General features: G+C 40.6%; 2 protein-coding genes and 2 long non-coding RNA genes across 9 annotated transcripts in view; 1 reads left to right on the top strand and 3 right to left on the bottom strand.

Moving 5' to 3' along the window:
- Positions 1–515: 515 nt before the first annotated feature.
- Positions 516–20756, bottom strand: part of LOC143522680 (polymeric immunoglobulin receptor-like) — a 108165-nt gene continuing 87924 nt past the window's right edge. The window contains exons 5-11 of one of the 2 annotated variants that reach the window (XM_077016432.1): positions 2666–2770; positions 2415–2525; positions 2136–2203; positions 1930–1974; positions 1089–1176; positions 782–850; positions 516–670 (exon numbers count right to left, since the gene is read on the bottom strand). In XM_077016432.1, coding sequence (XP_076872547.1) covers positions 666–670; positions 782–850; positions 1089–1176; positions 1930–1974; positions 2136–2203; positions 2415–2525; positions 2666–2770 — 491 coding nt within the window. In that variant the 3' untranslated portion in view covers positions 516–665. The remainder of the gene's footprint in view (positions 671–781; positions 851–1088; positions 1177–1929; positions 1975–2135; positions 2204–2414; positions 2526–2665; positions 2771–20756) is intronic. The other variant, XM_077016431.1, reaches the window with a different exon arrangement.
- On the top strand, positions 3836–7835 carry LOC143522686 (uncharacterized). The gene is made up of 3 exons (XR_013133103.1): positions 3836–3904; positions 3995–4066; positions 7510–7835. It is a non-coding gene; the product is annotated as an uncharacterized LOC143522686 (long non-coding RNA).
- On the bottom strand, positions 11220–14527 carry LOC143522685 (uncharacterized). Its single transcript, XR_013133102.1, has 3 exons — positions 14135–14527; positions 13228–13560; positions 11220–11830 (listed from the first exon to the last, which is right to left on the bottom strand). It is a non-coding gene; the product is annotated as an uncharacterized LOC143522685 (long non-coding RNA).
- LOC143522683 (junctional adhesion molecule-like) overlaps positions 16479–20756 on the bottom strand; it is a 37817-nt gene continuing 33539 nt past the window's right edge. The window contains exons 2-5 of one of the 5 annotated variants that reach the window (XR_013133097.1): positions 19808–20123; positions 18294–18611; positions 17026–17124; positions 16479–16943 (exon numbers count right to left, since the gene is read on the bottom strand). The gene's annotated coding sequence lies outside the window, so the exon portion shown is untranslated. Of the gene's footprint in view, positions 16947–17025; positions 20124–20756 lie in introns of all 5 variants that reach the window. The other 4 variants (XR_013133096.1, XR_013133100.1, XR_013133098.1 and 1 more) reach the window with 4 other exon arrangements.

Below are 20756 nucleotides of genomic sequence, written 5' to 3'. Positions count from 1 at the left end.
GTGGAGCAGTACTGGGAACTCACTACACAGTCTGGACTCATTTTAGTGTCTCTCCTACACACACCTGCATAATGTGTCATTTTAATCAGGTTAAAACGGAAATCACACCCATCTGGCTTTTGATCTTTATTTATAAAACAGAAGTAAATGACAGTGAAAAAATGTCTACAGGCAACAAGAAAACTTAAAATGATGTTTACATTTATGTATCATTGTGATTCAATCAAAGCCCAAGGCACTGTTACTGAATACATGACATAAATAACGAAACATTCACAGACATAAGCAAAAACCTTCAGTAGAAACCCATAATTAATCATTTGGATGCCTACAGCAAAAAAAAAAGCACATACAAATATACAAGAATGATACAAGCAGAAAAACATCAAATACAACACATACTCTTTGTTGGCCACCACATGGATATGATTCATTTCATTCTCTATTGTTATTGTCAGTTTGCTTGTAAACTCTCGGGGGGTGGGGTGGGGGGGGGGTGGGGGGGGCTTTGTGTGTGTGTGTGTGTGTGTGTGTGAGAGAGAGAGAGAGAGAGATTTTAGTTTGACTTTACGTTTATGCTGGCATATTCTGTGTAATCTGCGTCATCCATGGGTGTGTGCACTGGTTTGGTTTTCTGACTGTGTACAACTGTACAGTAAGTGACATCATCCTGTAGGAGTAACATATTAACAGTGGTTACATAACACACACACACACACACACACACACACACACACACACACACACACACATGTTTATGACATATGTTTATGATACACACCTGTTCTTTTTGTGCTGTTTTGCATTTTGTTTTTGGATTTACACTTGCATATAGGACAGTCAAATCTTCCTGTAGAAACACAAAAATGGCAAATTTGTAAATGTGTGTATATGCTAAAACACATTCAGCAAAATACTAATATTAAATATTAAATATTTGTTTCGCCAGGTCATTATATCACTGCATCTTTAGTTTGATGTTTTTATGTTTCCTGGTGTGTATCCGTGTTACTTCAACATAAACATAAGAGGAATAGATGGACTTCCCCATTATACTGAAATATTGTGCATTCAAGCCTTTTTTTAACCAGAGTGTCCAACCAGCTCAGTGTTATATGTGAAGTTCCTCAAACTTCTCATCATTCTCTCAACATTTTGTATGTTATCAATGAACACCTGCAAAAATATATACCTCTTATACCACCCACACACACCAGCAAAAATATATACCTTATACCACCCACACACACCTACAAAAATATATACCTTATACCACCCACACACACCTACAAAAATATATACCTTATCCCACCCACACACACCTACAAAAATATATACCTTATCCCACCCACACACACCTACAAAAATATATACCTCTTACCCCCCCCCCACACACACCTACAAAAATATATACCTCTTATCTCTTATACCCCCCCCCCACACACACACATACAAAAATATATACCTCTTATCTCTATATCTCTTATACCCCCCCACGCACACTCCTACAAAAATATATACCCCTTATCTCTTATACCCCCCCACACACACACACACACACCTACAAAAATATATACCTCTTATCTCTATATCTCTTATACCCCCCCACGCACACTCCTACAAAAATATATACCTCTTATATCTTATACCCCCCCACACACACACACAAAAATATATACCTCTTATCTCTATATCTCTTATACCCCCCCCCCCCCCACGCACACGCCTACAAAAATATATACCTCTTATCTCTTATCCCCCACACACACACCTACAAAAATATATACCTCTTATGGCTTATCTCTTATACCCCCCCCCCCACACACACACACCTACAAAAATATATACCTATTATCTCTATATCTCTTATACCCCCCCCCCCCCCCCCCCCCCCCAAGCGCACACACACACACACACAGAAGTACTCACTTGTATACATGCCTGTTCAGGTGAATACAGCACAGTAGAACAATCCTACAGACAGAAATACACACACACACACACACACACACACACACACACACACACACACACACACACATATATATGAAAGCCCAGTCCCTGAGAGTGTATCCCGGTACTGATGTGGATGTTATGTCACTCTTATGTTAGAGTGACAGCATGTGTGTACTGACCTGTGTCTCCTCATCTGTCTTCTGCACTGTTTGTTCCTTACTGAGCCCCGACTGTCCACGTTTCTGAACTACAGCAGGACACCAGACAGAGTCAGTCCCACAACCTGTGTGTGTGTGTGTGTGTGTGTGTGTGTGTGTGTGTGTGTGTGTGTGTGTGTGTGTGTGTGTGTGTGTGTGTGTGTGTGTATGTACCTTTGTTTCTCCAGCACAAGACCCCAATGACAGCCAGCAACAGCAGGACGACAACCTGTGTGTGTGTGCGTGTGTGTGTGTGTATACCTTTATTTCTCCAGCACAAGACACCCATGACAGCCAGCAACAGCAGGACGACAGCTCCAACAGCAACAGAGATATAATAGAAGAGTTTTGTAGAAGACGTTTGGAGTCCATCTGACAGAAAGAACAGAACATTTTATAAATGTTATGTGTGTGTGCATGATTGTGTGTGTAATTTGTAAACATTACACAGTATGCATTTTAACTACTTAAGATACTGGTGGAAATGTTGACATGCAGTAAACGTGTGTTACCCCGAGTCCCTGCACGTTCAGAAGAGTCTGTAGTGGAAGGATCAGATGGAGCCTTTGACCTTGTAGTGCTATCAGACCTTGGAGTGAATTTCCTTGTTGAGATTCCTGGTGGGAGAATCATTTTTATTAGTTTATGATGGCATACTGATTTATTACTACTGGTGTTTAATACTACTGGTGTTTAGTAGGGGTGTGACGCAAGATTTCTTGTCGCGTTAAAAATCTGTCTCGCAAGATTTGTGATCCAGCAAGCAGCCAGAATAACGTCGGAAAATACAGGTATTACTATTAAAGACAGTGATGGTTCTAGGGGTGGGGCCACAGGGGCATTGGCCCCAGCTGAAATCTGATTGGCCCCCTGAAGTGCCCCCGTCCTGTCAGTCATCTGTCCTTTGCCCGAGAGCGATGATGATCAGATTATAGGTGGATGCAATTCCATACCCAAACACTAGTGGCGCTAAATCGGAATGTCCAGCGTGAATAAAGCTTACAGAAGATTTGCATGATCCCGCGGACGAAGTTTTTCTATCCACAACCGATGACACTTTTGAAGAGTTGGTTGGTAAGTCATAAATCCCTGTTTACTCACAGCTGTCATGTAGCTTAAGTGTGATTAACATTAAATTAAGATGCAAAGCTAACATTAGGTTAGTAGTGTTAACTGAGGCCCTACTTGTGTTTCGACACGAACGTTAGCATTTCGCTAATAAATGTAATGCGAATTCATGTTCTTCTTTGTAACTTAACATTAAATATAATGTTTGGCAATGATAGAAAATATGAAAAGAAAGGGTCAGTGTCAGGCAGGAATTCAGCAGTTTTTGGCCAAAAGATTGAGCCAGCCAGACGCTGAAACAGAGCAGAGAGAGGGCAGAGAGAGAGAGAGAGCAGCAGAAGACCAGAGGCTGGTCAGGAGCAGGGCAACAACAGTTAATGCTGTAATGTATGATATTGTAACACCTCGTAGTGATGATTTATCATAACTTTAATGTAATGGCTTAAATTTGTATTGGTTCATATATGACCACATCTACCACAACTCACTTTATATTTTATGCTTTCAAGTCTTTCCTTCAGTTTTAAATAAATAATAATGTGGTCTTGTAGACAACATGTTTTCTGCTGAATAGTTTGTGACATATATTTGTATTTTAGCCACAAACTTGGATAGTGACTTCACCCCCCATTCTACTGAGCCACCAGAGTCACCAATCAGTGCAGATCCTACAGGATCTGATGGTAAGAGGCTCTCTCGGAAAGTAATAACTGCTTGCATGTGTATTGTGACACTAGGCTTATATTAAATAATTTGTCATTTGCTACTTTCAGACGTCTTCCAGTGTGGTGCACAGAATCCTGTGCAGACGTCAAATGATTGTTCTGCTCCAGTAGGACCTGATGGCTTTTCATTCTGTAAATAGTCTTTAAATTTCAGTGAATTATGCACTCATTCACTTACTGTTGCTGAATGCCATGAAAGTTAAAAGTTGAGGGATATTAACAATTGACTGTGTGCAAGGCTGTTAGACAAATACTTGGCCCCTCTATGAATATCGTAGAATATCGTATCATATCGTTTTTACTCAGAAAAATCCTAGATCCACCACTGATTAAAGATGCCCCCGCCATTTTCAAATCGTTTGTTTGGCAGCATTTTGGGTACCCGGCGGAAATGATAAATGGCAAGAGAGTGAGTGATAAGACACGGACCATATACAAACATTGTATGAAAATAATGCCGTACATCGCGACTAATATGAGCAGGATGCAGAGACATTTACACCACAGCTCAGTACTCAAATCAACACATCTCACTTGGTAGCAGGGACAGAAAGGCACTTTGGTAAGTTGAGACAGCAAAGGATATCGGGAGCAGTGTGGACATGCTAATATTCTTAAAAATGAACATGGCAGTGTAGTTGCAGCAAATTCAGTGACATACTTGGTCAGGCTCCGTTTGCACTATTTGCACTCTGTATTGACAGAAGAACTTTTTGTTTTGCAAATTACAGTGAATCCCGCTTAACGACGGGTCTGGTTAACGACGGACCGGAGTTACGACCGACTTTTTATTTTATTTCGCGCGGTGCACGGAGGAGCAGTGGCAGCACAGTGGAGTGTCGTGAGTGTTGTGTACGATATGTTATGCGGGGACACGTGCATGCGCACAACCACATTGTATGCGGTGGTACGTGAACCCGCATACACCACGTAGGTTACACTAAACCCAAACGCCAAAACCAAGAAAACAAAACTGAGACCACCGCCAAAACGCTTGCGGGAAAAGAGCAAAGAAAAAACGTCTTCGTGAAGGCAGCACGAAGGAATAACAACAGAAGAAAGACAAAAAACAAAGAAGCGGAAAAACTCAACGCGATATAAGATAAACAAACAGGGAACAAAACCTGCCGGGGGAAGAACCGGCTCACCAAACTGGAAGGCGAAAATAAAAAAATTCCCAAAACGATCAGAGAGAGAAACGAGAAAAATACAGCGGGGGGGAAACTTGAGAAGGACCCAAACGGGCGCAGAAGTGAGACACTTGAAGAAAATAGCTCGAGAGAAGATAGAGAGCAAAAGCAACGTGGAGAATACCAACGAACGTTACTGGCTGACTGCTCTAGAGAAACAAATAACTCAGCGAAGAGACACTGCAGCTGGCCTCCCTAACTGTGCGTTCACACCGAAAGCAACGAGAGCGACACGGCGACCGGAAGTCATTCATTTTCAATGAGAGTGAGCGACACCCAGCGACGTGACGCGGCGCGGCGCGACGCGAAGTGAGCGATCTGAGCGACGCGATCAAGTTCAGCTCGGCTCAACTTTATGCAAATGAGCAGTTATGCGCGGCGGCGACTACCAATCAGAAAGTATGTTTGCACCCTCCTCCGAAACCGCACCTCTGACTTTGGTTCCTACTGATTATTTGTTCCGATTGCAAAATGGAGGAGAGATTAATAGTGGCTGTCTCTGGATGTCCCGCACTTTACGATGTGTCCCTGTTTATTTACAGTACAAAATGTTTATTTTTGGAGGGAATACTGTTCATTTGTTAAAAAACATCTGCAATAAATTAGCGTATACCCGATTATTGGTTATGATTTTTTAAATTCCTGTTTGATCTTCGGGTCTGGGGTAAAAAGTAAAAAAATACATAAACATTTTAGGTTTATATACTATATGTGTTTTATACACACACTATGTTTTATACACGCACTCCTTTATAATCGTGTGTCCTGTAATCAATAGATTAAAATAAATACTGCGTCCTGCTTTAAAAACGTGATTTGCATATCTGTCACGTGCTGCATGCAGGCGTGATGTTGGACACGCCCCCACGCGACGCGATGCTGGCGACTCGGCGACGGAGAGCGATTTTATCGCTTTCGGTGTGAACGCACAGTAAGAAGGGAGAAAAACAGCTGAGTGTCACCTCCGCTGATTGCGTCTACGTGACGTAGACCACAAGCCCTTTGCTGGTCATGGGCGGGGCAGTGCTGGGGCCTGCCCTGACACGATAAGCTGAGTCAGCGCAGCCTCCACGCGATCGCTCTTTCTCACGCTGTACGCGCGAGAACACTGTTCATTTTTTTTTCTATACTGTATTTATGATCAAAGCGTATCTAAATCTAGGGTCACGCTTAACGACGAAAACTGATTTACGACGGTCTCTAACACCGTCATTAAGCGGGGACTCACTGTAATATTGTTTGTGCTTGAAAAAAGGAGAAATATTTAATCTTGTTTATTTTATTTTAACTTTTATGAAATTTTATTTTAATTTCGATTTGTAGAGAAAGAAGTTTATTAAAAGTTCATGCTTACATAATGCATGTTAAGAGTTATAATAAAACATTTCAAAATGCATTTGTAACTCAGTTAAATAAAAGTTTGTTGTCCAGTCATATAATTTGTAATTTTAGTGTTCTTAAAATCTCGTCTCGTCTCATTCTCGTGAAACCAATATCGTGTCTCATATCGTCTCGTGAGCTGAGTGTCTCGTCACACCCCTAGTGTTTAGTATTAGAATCACCCCTAATTCAGAACATGGATCTAAAGCAAAACATTTGCGTTAATTTACTCGAATGCCTTTTGTGCAGCACTGCGTCTCCCTGTAACAAAGTCTCGTTAGAGGCTCTCGCCAGGCTACATGCGCCTCTGCAACATGGCCCACCCCTACCGATAAGAATATCTGATAAGAAATTTTGTTAACAGGCTTTAAAACACTATTTAACTAGCCAAATAATGGTTCACAGTTTATTATCTAGCTATGGATAGTGTATTTTCTCATTTAAACTTCTGAGTAATACAAATAAGCAGTTGCTTTCTAGTATATTTATATGTATAATGCTTGGGGTGTGGTGCGAACATGGGGCAGACACACTTGCTGAGAGAAGCCTTCTATATAGGAAGTGGAGTTACACGTAACATCAACATTGTCACCAAACTTAACAGAAGACAAAAGGACAGCACGTGAAGGACGAGGCATTTATCACTGAAACCACTAGATGAGGGGACGATAGATGAAACAAACCTAAGCTAAACACATTGTGGACAGTTACAACGACAGACATTCACAAACATCCATTCACAAACGTAACAAAACTACAGATGCAAAGAAGGTGAGGGTTAACACAGAATGCTACTATATAACACACAAACCAAACAGAGACAACTAACAGAACAGCTGGGAGGTAACACCTAGGGGCGTGGCTACGACACACATGGAGGAAAGACAGATGTATGTGTGACAAAACAGGCAGGGGCGTGGCCAGGCGTGACAATATGACAGTATACATGTATGTATTTCTCTGCATTAGCGCTCTCCATGTTTTTTTTTACAGAGTGGATGTCATGGCCGCATTACAGGCTGCTGTACACCACAAAAACAGATCTGTTCGTGTGCTGGAATATTTTGCAGATGTAGTACATCATCCAAGGATCTTTTGTGTACTGGAAAAATTAATATATTGCATACTAGATACTGATTTGGGGCCCAGTCAGTCTGCATGTAATATGTAGTAGACTGTAGTAGTAGGTAGAAGTATGTAGTGCTATGTAGTAGGCTGTATTAGTATGTAGTAGGCTGTAGTAGTATGTAGTTGGTGGGAGTAGGCTGAAGTAGTATGCAGTAGGCTATAGTAGTATGTAGTTGGTAGTAGTAGGCTATAGTAGTCAGGCATGAAAATCTGTCACCTTTCGGCGAAATTCGCCGTTTTGAAGTTGAAAAGGGTGACCTACGTGAATCGTGTAGATCCGATGAGTTTTTTGTTGCGGGGGGGGGGGGGGGGGGGGGGGGGGGGTCGGGAGATTATATTTTAATTATCATATTGACTTAATTAGCAAACAGAGCACTTCCGAAATTGGCTATTTCAATGACAGTGGCCAGCAGTTTCCGCCCAGAACCTTCATAGAGGCCAAATAGCGTTTCAATCATACGAACGTTCTTCATTCATGTTATTCATTTAGCCTACTGCTAAGCGGGACGAGAAGCAGGACCTAGTGCTACACCGCGGACAAGTCAGAAGAGCGTACATTTACCACTACATTTACCAGATCGTACATTTACCACTACATTTACCAGATCGTACATTTACCACTACATTTACCAGATCGTACATTTTTAATTGGGTGGATTTAATTGGGTTATTAATGGTTTCAATCGTTTTCATATTTTGCGGTAAAACAAAGTTACTGCAGTTCGCTACAGCGTTGAACACTGTCAGATCTAACCACAAGCTCTTGTGATAATAGGCCCATCTATCTACCTATTTAAGTTCGCGTCAACCCCGTTTAGTTAACGGTGACATAAAATAAGAAACAAGATATTTTTCTAGTGTGTGTAGTTGTAACTGGTGAATCCAGGGACGTGTGAGGATCACATTCGCACCAGGGCTGAAAAGGTTGAAGATGAAGTTGTAAACTCTTGTCGTTTGAGTCTACCCTGTGCTTTAGCTCATGTTAGAAAATAAAAACACGTAAACCTGGTATTTTTACAATAATTTTCGCCGCTGATGTATGTATTGGTTCATTAAGACGTAATGGTTTTGACTGAGCCATCCGGAATGGCGAAAGCGGCTTCTTGCGTTTACATTGAATCCATTGACATGACAGTCAAACAATTTTTTATGGATTTTACTATATTTTACGGAGCCCGTAAGGTGACATCATGTAAAAAATAAATAAATAACGCGTGGCCACGACTTATTAATGCGTGGGAACGAGATACTAACGTCGCCTTTCACACGCGGCAACAAAGTTTATTTTTTCACAGCAAAGCAAGCAGATCCCAGGGATGTTCGCGAACTGACTGCCCAAGGAAGGTAAACCTGGCTTTATATAAAGTAATACTTAATTATCTTGTTCGCACGCGTTAGTAAGTCGTTCGCATGCTATATTTTTTACATGACGTCACCTTACGAGCTCCGTAATATTTGGCATCACCTGTCGCTGTATCCCCGTACACCAGCAGCCACCCCCAACCCCCCCGTCGCAGTATACCCATGACGTCGCATGTCAACGCGCCGTCGCCGTATCCCCATGACGTCACATGCCCCGCCCCCCGGTCTTCTCACCTTTTTAACCCCTGACCCATTTTCATGCCTGAGTAGTATATAGTTGGCTGTAGTAGTATGTAGTTGGTAGTAGTAGGCTGTAGTAGTTTGTAGTTGGCTGTTGTAGTATGTAGCCTCTTCCTTTTTTCTCCAACCATGAGGAGATTCCTGTTTAAGCACTCAAATTGCAATAAAAATAAGCTTTGTTAAAGCTATGGCTCACTCTGCATCTTCTTCAACACATACATATATATGTATACACACACACATCTTTGTTCATATATGTCAGTTACATATATGTATTGTTTCCAGTTCATTCATGTTAAGGACAGTTAAAGCTTGAAATTAGTACCACACAGTGGTGGACAGTAACTAAGTAAATGTAATTCGTTACTGTACTTAAGTAACATTTCCATGTATCTGTACTTTACTCAAGTACTTTTATTTGGTAAGACTTTATACTTTTACTTCACTACATTTCAAAGCGAAAATTTTTACTTTTCACTTCGCTACATTTACAGAAACATCTCGTTCCTTTTTCATTTTTAAATCAACGCTTAATAAAATACCGACAGGTCAAAGTGTACCGTGTCACAGACTATAACCAATCAGCGCTCAGTAAGAGATTAAGATTTGTACGCTAATTGGCTGTGGATCTGACATGGCTGCAACAGATGTCTTCCCCCAACACCCCTGGCCTTATTTAGCCGAAATGTTTGAATTCCTCGAAAAGAAAAATGATTCGTATTCCTCCTCTGCATTCCGAAGAACACATCGCAGTCATCATTTATATACTCGCCATCAAACTTGAAAAAACACATCGAGGTAAGTTCGCCATTAGATGAGTACTACCAACAGGGTGGTTTATATACCCCGGTTAATTATATCACATCGAAATACACTACATTAACAGATGCTTTTATCCAAAGCAGTGTGCTAGTACCCAAATTGCAATCTGTGGAGATGCTAAACGCCAGTTTAACACAGGAGACTCCCACATCAAATGTTAAAGCCGGGGACACATACACGCGAATTTGGTCAAGCGAAGCGAACTTTGAGGGAGGCGAAGGCAAGTAAATATGAGCGAAGTGAAGCAAAATTATTAAAATTAATATTAAAATTATTATTATCAGTGTTGGGGGGGCGGGGCGGCGGCATGTTTGTAAAATGTTGGTGCGGGGGGTTGGCAGCGGCGAGTGTAAATTGTTGCACACAAATTAAGTGTTATATCGCGATCGATCGATCGCCGGTGCATAGTATGGCGCCAGAGCGAACTAGTAACTCATTGAATCATAGATATGGATCAGAGGTAAATAAAATATATTTTTTTTCAGTGTGAGAAATCTGATGTATGACGTGTGAAGACAGTCTCTGGTGAAGACAGTCAGTGCGTGTGTCTCACGCTCATTGCGTGAGAGTTGGCAACCCTGATTATTATTAATTATTATTAATTATTCGGCCAAGTTTAATATTATGAGTTCAGTTGGTAGGGCTGCACACAGTTCTAGTTGTAGGTGCTAGAGCTTCTAGCTTCCCTGTCCCGCCATGTGGTGGACAACTTATAACCTCAAGTTAGGTCTGAAGTGGCCGGTTCGAAATTATTGTTCTGTTTGGTGGTGAATTATGTTTTCATATTAAACGGTGTGTCTACTTGTCTACCTTTCTAGTGTGAATTATTAATATGGATGCAATTTGGAAATGAATGTCGTGAGGATAATATAGGCTAGTTTTGTGTATTTTGTGTTTGCTAGGCAAATGTAAGGCACGGTTTCCTGTTCACCTGTTGATCGAGTAGGCCTAGGGGTTTTGATGTGACGCTAAAAAAAAAAGGTTTTTACTTTTAATACTTAAGTATTTTTGAAGGCAGATACTTTTGTACTTCTACTCAAGTAAAAAATTGAGGTGAATACTTTTACTTTTACTTGAGTAATATTCAATGCAAGGTAACTGTACTTTTACTCAAGTACATAATTGGTGTACTTCGTCCACCACTGGTACCACAACAGTGAAGATTTCACAGAAAACATCTGACAAAAATATATATGATTTATACATTTACCCTCTTTATGGACTCATGTCAGCTATCCTTTGACAAACACAGATAACAGCCACATCACTGAGAATACTCTACTCCAGTGACCTACTGCATTCATCCCATCACCGGTATATTAGCAGTATATAAAGCTCTGTAAATAGGACCTCATATAATTCATAACTATAGCACTAGATTGCTAAAGTTCAGTTAATTTGTGAGATTATAACTGCACTAAGAACACAGACCTAAATGTTTTACCTTCAAGAGTGAGTTTGATGTATAGGTGTTCTCGCTCCTTAAGAAAACACTCATAATCACCCTCATCCTCTTCAGTCAGGTGTGATATGAGTAGAGAGAGATTTCCTGGAGAGTGAGCAGTACCCAGCTGAACTCTGTTTCTGTACTGTTCACTCTCACTGGAGATCTCGTCCCATGTCTTTGTGTTTGTGTTGTATTTCCTCCAGGTGAATCTCTCAGGTTTGGCCTGTATCTCTGTGCAGCTGCAGGACAGTAGTACTGAGTCTCCTGTGTGTGCAGAGATGTATGTTGTCTGTCTGAGGCATTCCAGTGTGCAACCTGCAGAAACATCACACTGTCAGACTCATTCACGTGTCCAAATATCATTCCGCTGATTAGTTGACATAATAATTCAGGTGAAATAAGGTTTTTTGACACACATTTAAAATACATTTCCAGTGAAAATATCACTTTATAGCTGATGACTTGCTCAGGTACAAACTCAGCCCATGTATAACATGCCAGTGTCACGTGAGGATTAGACAGCATTCATAATCTGTCTAATTACTGTCTGTGGTGCTCAATCTGAACACTTTGACACTTTGTTGATTCTTATTATCTGTGTGTCTGCCCCTCAGTTAAAACTCCTGTTCCACATTCTTCACTGTTTTTCTTGTACTTTTCCATAACCCCCACATCGGGGCTCATGGTTCGCACGCCCCCTGCTGGCTGTATTTATATTTGTCCTGTTTTTGGTTTGTTGTGTTTGTACCTCAGGTGGGCGTTACCCATTAGGGAATTTGCCACCTGAGGGTAATATTTCTGTCTATATATGTCTGTATAAGTCTGTATATGTCTGTATGTCTGTATATGTCTATATATGTCTATATATGACTTTATAAGTCTATATGTGTCTTGTCTGCATACCAGTTGGCTGCTGGTTAGTATTTCCTTTGTTGGAGTGTCACAGGTTTTTGTTAAGTGCACCTTTTATTTATTACAATACCATTAATCCCTGAGACTGACGTGAACCTTTATTTTTGTACTTTCCTCACCCATCACACTGTCCACTGTACCTCCTCTCCTGATAAGGAGAACAACCATCATACATGTTTCATTATCCTTAGCCGACTGTCTGAAGACACATCTTATTTCTTCTGCGTTTAACTAGATGTCTTCATTAAACTATAGAACTCTGGAAACTTTAGTCCTTATTGCATTTTAAAACCAAATTTCTACCCACAAGTGCAGAAAAAGAAACAGTTAAAAAGATTTTTTTTAATTCAAAATAATATAACCAGTGATGTCAGTAACGCGTTACTGCGCGTGTCAGGGGTGCAGCAGGCTAGTGGGGAAGAGTTGAGAGAGCGAACAAGTGCTATTGTTCAGTTGCGTTATCAATAAAGTTTCGCCCCTCGGGGTTTTTGGACACATCCACATTTTTCAATACATGTTAAAAATGCACTTCCAATTAAGTGAGTATTGGAAAAATTAATTTTGCTGCTGAATGTAACTACTAAGGTAACTTGTAATCTAACGTAGTTACTTTTAAAATCAAGTAATCAGTAATGTAACTAAGTTACTTTTAAAAGGAGTAATCAGTAATCTGATTACATTTTCAAGGTAACTAAGCCATCACTGAATATAACACATGGATTTATGCTGGATTTATCCAGATACTGTACATTTAGTTATACAAACATCACTGCAGATGGATTTGATTTAAAAAATCTTACCTTTAACAGTGAGAATGATGTCTATATAGTTCCCCCAATCAATTTTACACCTGTATTGTCCCTTATCCTCTTCAGTCAGGTGTGAAATGAGTAGAGAGAGATTTCTTGGAGAGTGAGCAGTACCCAGCTGAACTCTTTTCTCAGCAGAACTGTTTCTGTACTGTTCACTCTCACTGGAGATCACGTCCCATGTGTTTGTGTGTGTGTTGTATTTCTCCCAGGTGAATCTCTCAGGTCTGGTGTGTGTGTTGGTGCAGGAACAGGGCAGCAGTACTGACTCTCCGGTGTGTGCAGTGATGAATTTTGTCTCCCTTTGGCTGTCCAGTGTGCAGCCTGCAGAAACACAGCTTTAATGCCTTTCTCTTCCATTACAAACCAACAGTTACTGTCTCTTTCTCTCTCTCTCTCTCTCTCTCTCGCACGCACACACACACACACACACACACACACACACACACACACACAGTCAGTTCTCCTTTAACCACAGTATTGTGTACTGCAGGAACAGCACAGCAGTTCAGAGTCTCCTGTGTATGTAGTGATGTTTTCTGTTGTCTGATTCTCTACCAAACGTAGAGGTAAAATTTTTGTTGTTTTTTATCTCACACTTAATTGTGCATGATCCAGTCAATGATCATGCAGACCAGCGGTAGTGCAACAAACTCAACTCTCTCAGCACTGTCATGTCACATCACTCCTGAATTATTCTTGAGTGCTTCATTTGATGATGATACGATATTTCCCAATAGATGTCAGTATGACGTATGCCATCAAGTAATAAGATTTAAATCAGAAAATGGTTTTAATGTCAACTAAAGCTAATACATTTGTCTTGTAATCAGTGATTTGTAACATTTTTTACTCATTTATCCATATAACACACAACAACATGAGATGCAACACTCACCATCAGCAGCATGGAGCACAAGCAGCAGATACACACACACCTGCATTCTTACTGAGTTCAACACACTACACACACACATACTGCAGGACTGCTGCTACACGTCTTATACACTTCCTCTTCAGAACTACAATCTCCTGAATGCTCTGATCACCGTACACACACTACACAGCTTCAGAACTTCTGTGGCTCTGTCTTCAGAATTACAGTTTGCCTGTGAAAACGACCACCACTATGACCTGTAACACCAGACCTGTTTAAAGCTCTCTGAGCACAAATCTGTTCTTGAGGAGCTCCACTGTAATGGACCACTCCCTAGTGTCCACACAGCAGAGACGACGTCTGTTCACAAAACTACTTCCCCATCACCTCTCTTCTCTTTCTCTTACATATGAGCATGCAAACTATATATAGTAATGCACAAATGTGTCTTCAGAGTGTCATCACTTCCTCCTTCCTGTGTATTCTCTCTCAGCATATGTTGCATTACACACTCACATTGACAGCGCATGCAAAAAGAAAAAACTCCACCAATGTAGTTATATTTACAAACATTCACAGTTTAGTATTTATGGTGTATGAACATACAGGAGTATTTGCTTTACACGCTTTTTTAAATCTATGGGGATGAAACATTTTAATTTACAGCATTTGACACATTTGACAGGACATGTGCACGCTGGGAATCAGACCCATGATCATGCTCTATGTGAACTACACTTCCTACCCAGTTAGTTGAGAAGCTGGTGGTTTGGGGTGAGGAGAACTGACCAGTAAATCAGATCAGACCTCTGAGGATGGCAGGATCGGCACTGGGGGATTTTCTCTCTCCACTCAGTAGAGCCTGTAGTTATACAGAACCACCTCGTCTCTAGCCCATCTTTGGTTGTCTCTACTTCCCCTGGTTACCTGTCAGTTTTGAATAGATTTTAAGGTTCTGGTGATGGTTTTTAAATGTCTTCATGGTCTTGCTCCTCTTTACTTCAGTGAAATGATGGTTAGATATGTTCCAGTCAGGTCTCTCAGGTCTTCAAACAGTAATCTACTGGTGATTCCTAAAAGCCGATTAAAGATTGACGAGGGTGCTTTTGGCCACTATGGCCCAAAGCTCTGGAACTCTCTTCCTGAAGAGCTCAGAGGTATTTCATCCCAGCACAGCTTCAAGAAGAGTCTCAAAACCTTCCTGTTTAGATCTGCTTTTAGTTAAGAAACTCTAACTCTGTTCTAATTATTTTAATAGTTTTCCATCTTATTGTTATCTTATTTACTTTACTTTATTACATTATTTTATTTAGTTACATTTTATGTCTGTTCTAATAATTTAAAATATTGCCATCTTATTTAATTTATTACATTATGTTGTCTATTATTTTATAATTTGTCACTTTATTACATAATTTTATTATGGTTTTTTCCTTTTTATCTTTAATTTCTTTTAACATATTATTTTTGTCTTCTTATCTTTGCTTCCTTTTAATATTTCTTTTTTATTTATTCTGTAAAGCACTTTGAGTTGCATGTATGTATGAAAGGTGCTATACAAATAAAGACTTATTATTATTATTATTATTATTATTATAAAGGGAGATGAGTGTTACTGAGGGGGTGTAAAGGGAGGTGAGTGTTACAGAGAGGGTGTAAAGGGAGATGAGTTTTACAGAGGGGGTATAAAGGGAGATGAGTGTTACAGAGGGGGTGTAACAGGAGATGAGGGTATCAGAGAGGGTGTAAAGGGAGATGAGTGTTCCAGAGGGTGTGTAAAGGGAGATGAGTTTACAGTGGGGGTGTAAAGGGAGATGAGTGTTTCAGAGAGGGTGTGAAGGGAGATGCGTGTTACAGAGGGGGTGTAAAGAGAGATGAGTTTTACAGAGGGGTTGTAAAGGGAGATGCGTGGGTGTAAAGGGAAATGAGTGTTACAGAGGGGTTGTAAAGGGAGATGAGTGTTACAGGTTGGTTGTAAAGGGAGATGAGTGTTACAGAGGTTCTTTTTAACTGGGGGGTTAGCATCTCCTTGTATCACTCCTCAAATCAAGCTCTGAATATAATTCTGGCTTTCAACATTTGACTAAAGATGTGTCCACCCATTATGTTTGACTGCCCCCCCCCCCAGCCAAAGCCATCTAGACCTCGGCCTGGAGGTTGGTAAACACTATTGAAAGACAACTGTGGATACTGACTGTTTAACATGTCATCATTGTCCAAGAGTTGTCACAAGACAATGAACAATGTCACATGCCTGCAAGATCTCACAGCTGTCACAGGAAGTGGAAACATCACAAAGTTTTCTCTGTTACTTCCTTTTAAGTTTCATACAAGTCAGCAAACTGCAAAAGTTTATCCACTTCACCATTCATCCATATGTACATACACATATAGACATGTTTTTAAATGAATATGTATTTATTAATATTGATATCTATTAATATATTAATGGATTTTGCTGTGCTTCATGATACTCAAAAATATTGTAATGCTTGTAAATGTATGTTACGTTTATTAATGTACACTGTTGTTTATTATGGATGACATACAAGATGGATGATTTCCCTCCCCTGTATAACAAACAAGGGAACATGTGCACACGTGTTCTGCTGTGACAGTGATGGTCATTGAGTGGGTTGTGATGCTCTATCTCTCAGGCAGGTGTGTGAGTTGGTAGCGGAAATGGCCTCCCTCTCTCTTTCTCTCTCTCTTTCTCTCTCTCTCTCTCTTGTTCAGGTGTGGGTTTGTAGCTGTAATGTTGTTTGTCTTCTCTACTGCAGACTCCCTGTTCCATCTCCGTCAGCAGTGTAGTGAGGTTGAGCAGGATCTGCTGCTGAAGATAAATGGATAAATAAATTCACAGATGCAGGAGGCGTAGTGAGACAACAACAGCTTGATTATGTCAGTGGTACCTTTACTTCTCCTGGTGCAGTAGACTACAGCCACAATAATGTGGAGGAAGATCACAGTGACCAAGGCAACGGGGATGTAGGGCGGAGTCACAGGAGACACTGTGACAACAGTCAAAAGTCAGGGGTGAGGAGTGAGAGGTGAGAGGTGGTGGAGCACAAAGACCTCTGGAGTCTGGTGAGTGTCACTCTGCATGTTACAATCATTTCAGGGTCTCAGTTATGTTAAATCCATTTTGGAGCTCCAAACACATTATGTGAAATATGCGTGTACATGAAAATCTGAAAATAAAACGTACACTCTTCACACATTCTTTAAAAGGGTCAAAGGGACCCTTTTAAGGTTGGTGCCCTGCAAGGAGAGATGGGATTACTTGTGTACATTTTGAGGATAGTTTGTGTGACTCTGTCTTCTGTGTTTCATATTGCAAGGTGGGCTCATCAGTAACCTCTGGAACAATGTAGGGTATCGTGTGACAGTATAACCTATGGTGACTTAAATGACTTTATTAATAGTTACTCATCAATATAATTAATAATCAGCAATAGCACAACAAGAAAAGTGTCAAAATAATCTGACTCTTGCCAAATAGTGAACCCACATTCAACTAAAATTAAATCTCAGATTTTGATGGTTTCTCACCGTCTCTGTATTCACATTTAGACATCTTTAGCCAGGTCATGTAACACAATCACATGACGTTGTGAGTGCATGTTTTACTACAGTCCTGATGCATTTCTAACTTGTATCTGAACATGTTGGTTTGTATGAGTGACAGCTGGGTACCAGTGGTTATGACTGAGTGAAGTATACACAGGTTCAGAAGTGTAGGTTTAAAAGTTAATGATCCCTACATTATATTTTTAGACGGCATCTATAGAAAGGCTTATTACCTCAGCCTTGACTTACCAGATGACAATGTCACAATATTGGACATTTAGTACCACAGTAATGACATCAGTGTTGCAAAATGAGTCACATGACTCCTCAACAGCAGTGAAGTGGGCGGGGCTAACTTCTGTCAGACACACTTAATTTTTAATGCTGCACAGGGTGCAAAACAGTGAAGTATCTTGTATGTGCTGGGTATGTGTATGTTGTTTCTTGCTTGGGTATATTACAAATGAGTGTTCAAGGCCTTTTACTTGAAGATGTCTTAGCTAAGTCTGAAATTATAGTTATGAGCAGTATCCAGTTACAGTATTTTGGTAAAGTCCAGATTATTTCTGAGATACTCAGTGCACTAAGAATATAGATCTAAATATCTTACCTTTAAGAATGACTCTGATGTTCAGATGTTCATATGTATTAAGACTACACTTGTAACAACCCCCATCCTCTTCAGTGAGGGGTGATATGAGTAGAGAGAGATTTCCTGGAGAGTGAGCAGTACCCAGCTGAACTCTGTTTCTGTACTGTTCACTCTCACTGGAGATCACGTCCCATGTGTCTCTGTTTGTGTTGTGTTTCTTCCAGGTGAATCTCTCAGGTCTGGTGTGTGTGTCAGTGCAGGAACAGGGCAGCAGGACCGAGTCTCCTGTGTGTGCAGTGATGAATTTTGTCTCCTTTTGGCTGTCCAGTGTGCAGCCTGCAGAAACACATTAATTTACACAATAAATGCCTTTCTCCTCTACTACAGACCAACACTTACTGACTTACTGTCTCTCTCTCTCTCTCTCCCTCCCACACTCACTCATACACACACAAGACCTTTAATCACAGTAGTACATAACCACAGTATTGTGTAGTGCAGGAGCAGCACAGCAGTACTGAGTCTGTTTTCTGATTCTGGGGGGGGGGGGCGTATAGTTGCCAGGTTCGCGGTTTTCACGCCAAATTGGGCTTGTTTGAAAATCCAGGATATTTTGTAGGACCTGGCAACCCTGGGGGTGGCGAACGTAAAATGTTACGGGGGGAATGGACACAGCGAGAAAAAAAGACGGATTTAAAGTGTGCAGAAACAGTCTAAATAGTCGTTTGAACTAACATTAACATGTGAACGGGACATTAAATGAAATTTTTTTTTGCCGGGACCGAATATTAAAAAGAAGGAAAACCGGGACAAACCGGTACAGCCCGGGAAAACCGGGACACCGACGTGAAAACCGGGACAGTCCCGGGAAAACCGGGACAGGTGGCAACCCTATCTGTCTCACACCTAATTGCCCCAGGTGCTGTCTCCCAAAATCACAGTAATATTTTCTCACTTAACTATTAAAGGGTTTCAAGTGATACTTGCTCTGATGTAGTGGATGTTGTCATGTGAAGTTGTTTTGGAAACTCACTCAAATGCTGTGAAATCCTGTGCTGCTTGAAGCAGACTTATGAAAATAGCTAGCAGAATAGCTGACTGAAGCAGCGGTTACTGAAGCAGTTACTGTTGCTTCAGGAACTGCTGCTTCAGTTACAGCTGCTGTAGTTACCACTGCTTCAGTTACCGCTGTTACAAACATATACACAAATATACACAAAAACATGCAGTAAATATATATATATTTTTACAGATTTTACAGAAAACATCTGACAAAAATATGATTTATATATTCACCCTCTTCTCTATGGACTCATGTCAGCTATCCTTTTACAAACACAGATAACAGCAACATTACTGAGAATACTCTACTCCAGTGATCTACTGCATTTATCCCATCACCAGTATATTAGCTAGTTTAAAGCTCTGTAAATATGAGCTGATGTAATACAGATCTATAGCACTAGATTACTAAAGTTCAGTTTATTTGTGAGATTATAACTGCACTAAGATCACAGACCTAAATGTTTTACCTTTAAGAGTGAGTCTGATGTATAGGTGTTCTCGCTCATTAAGAAATCATTCATAATCACCCCCATCCTCTTCAGTGAGGTGTGATATGAGTAGAGAGATTTCCTGGAGAGTGAGCAGTACCCAGCTGAACTCTGTTTCTGTACTGTTCACTATTACTGGAGATCACGTCCCATGTGTTTGTGTATGTGTTGTGTTTCTTCCAGGTGAATCTCTCAGGTCTGTCCTGTATCTCTGTGCAGCTGCAGGACAGTAGTACCGAGTCTCCTGTGTGTGCAGTGATGGTTGTTGTCTGTCTGGGGTGTTCCAGTGTGCAACCTGCAGAAACATCACACTGTCAGACTCCATCACATGTCCAAATATCATTCAGCTGATTAGTTAACATAACACTAACCTTCACTAGAAATCTTTATAAGCTTCAACTCATAAACTTCACCTCAAGTGAAGTTATTGAATTCTTGAAGTGTTCATCTTTGTTCAGTTTTCCAGCTAGCTTGTGTCTCTGTATCTAGTGATGGTGTCTGATGTTGTGTCTACGTAGGCAAAGGTCCACACCAGACCCAGTGGGACAGCACCCTCAAATGAGTGGTGGGTTCTCTTGTTTTTGTCCCTGTCTCTGTCCTGGTCACTGATTTTGGTGTGAGGTACTGTCATGATAACCTCCACTGATTCTTCCCTCATGCGTTGTGTTACACCTGCATGTTGTTAATGCCTGTGTCTTTAGGTGTGTGTATTTTTTATGTTTGTCAGTCTTTAGTTTGAGTCTGGCTAGTGCAGGGGTGTCAGACTCATTTTGGTCTGGGGGCCGCATGCAACTTAATAGGATGTCAAGGGGGTAAACTCAAAAATTCCGAAATTACATGGAACTAACAATAAGTCCGCTTTTTGTCTTTGTATTAACGCAATGTAGTAAACTATAAAAATCTTTTTCAATTAGATTTATATAGCGCC

This window comes from Brachyhypopomus gauderio, chromosome 9, assembly GCF_052324685.1.
Source record: "Brachyhypopomus gauderio isolate BG-103 chromosome 9, BGAUD_0.2, whole genome shotgun sequence".
In the NCBI taxonomy this organism is placed as follows: domain Eukaryota; kingdom Metazoa; phylum Chordata; class Actinopteri; order Gymnotiformes; family Hypopomidae; genus Brachyhypopomus; species Brachyhypopomus gauderio.
The sequence above is the reverse complement of the archived record's forward strand: the minus strand, read 5'-3'. Positions and strand labels throughout refer to the sequence as shown.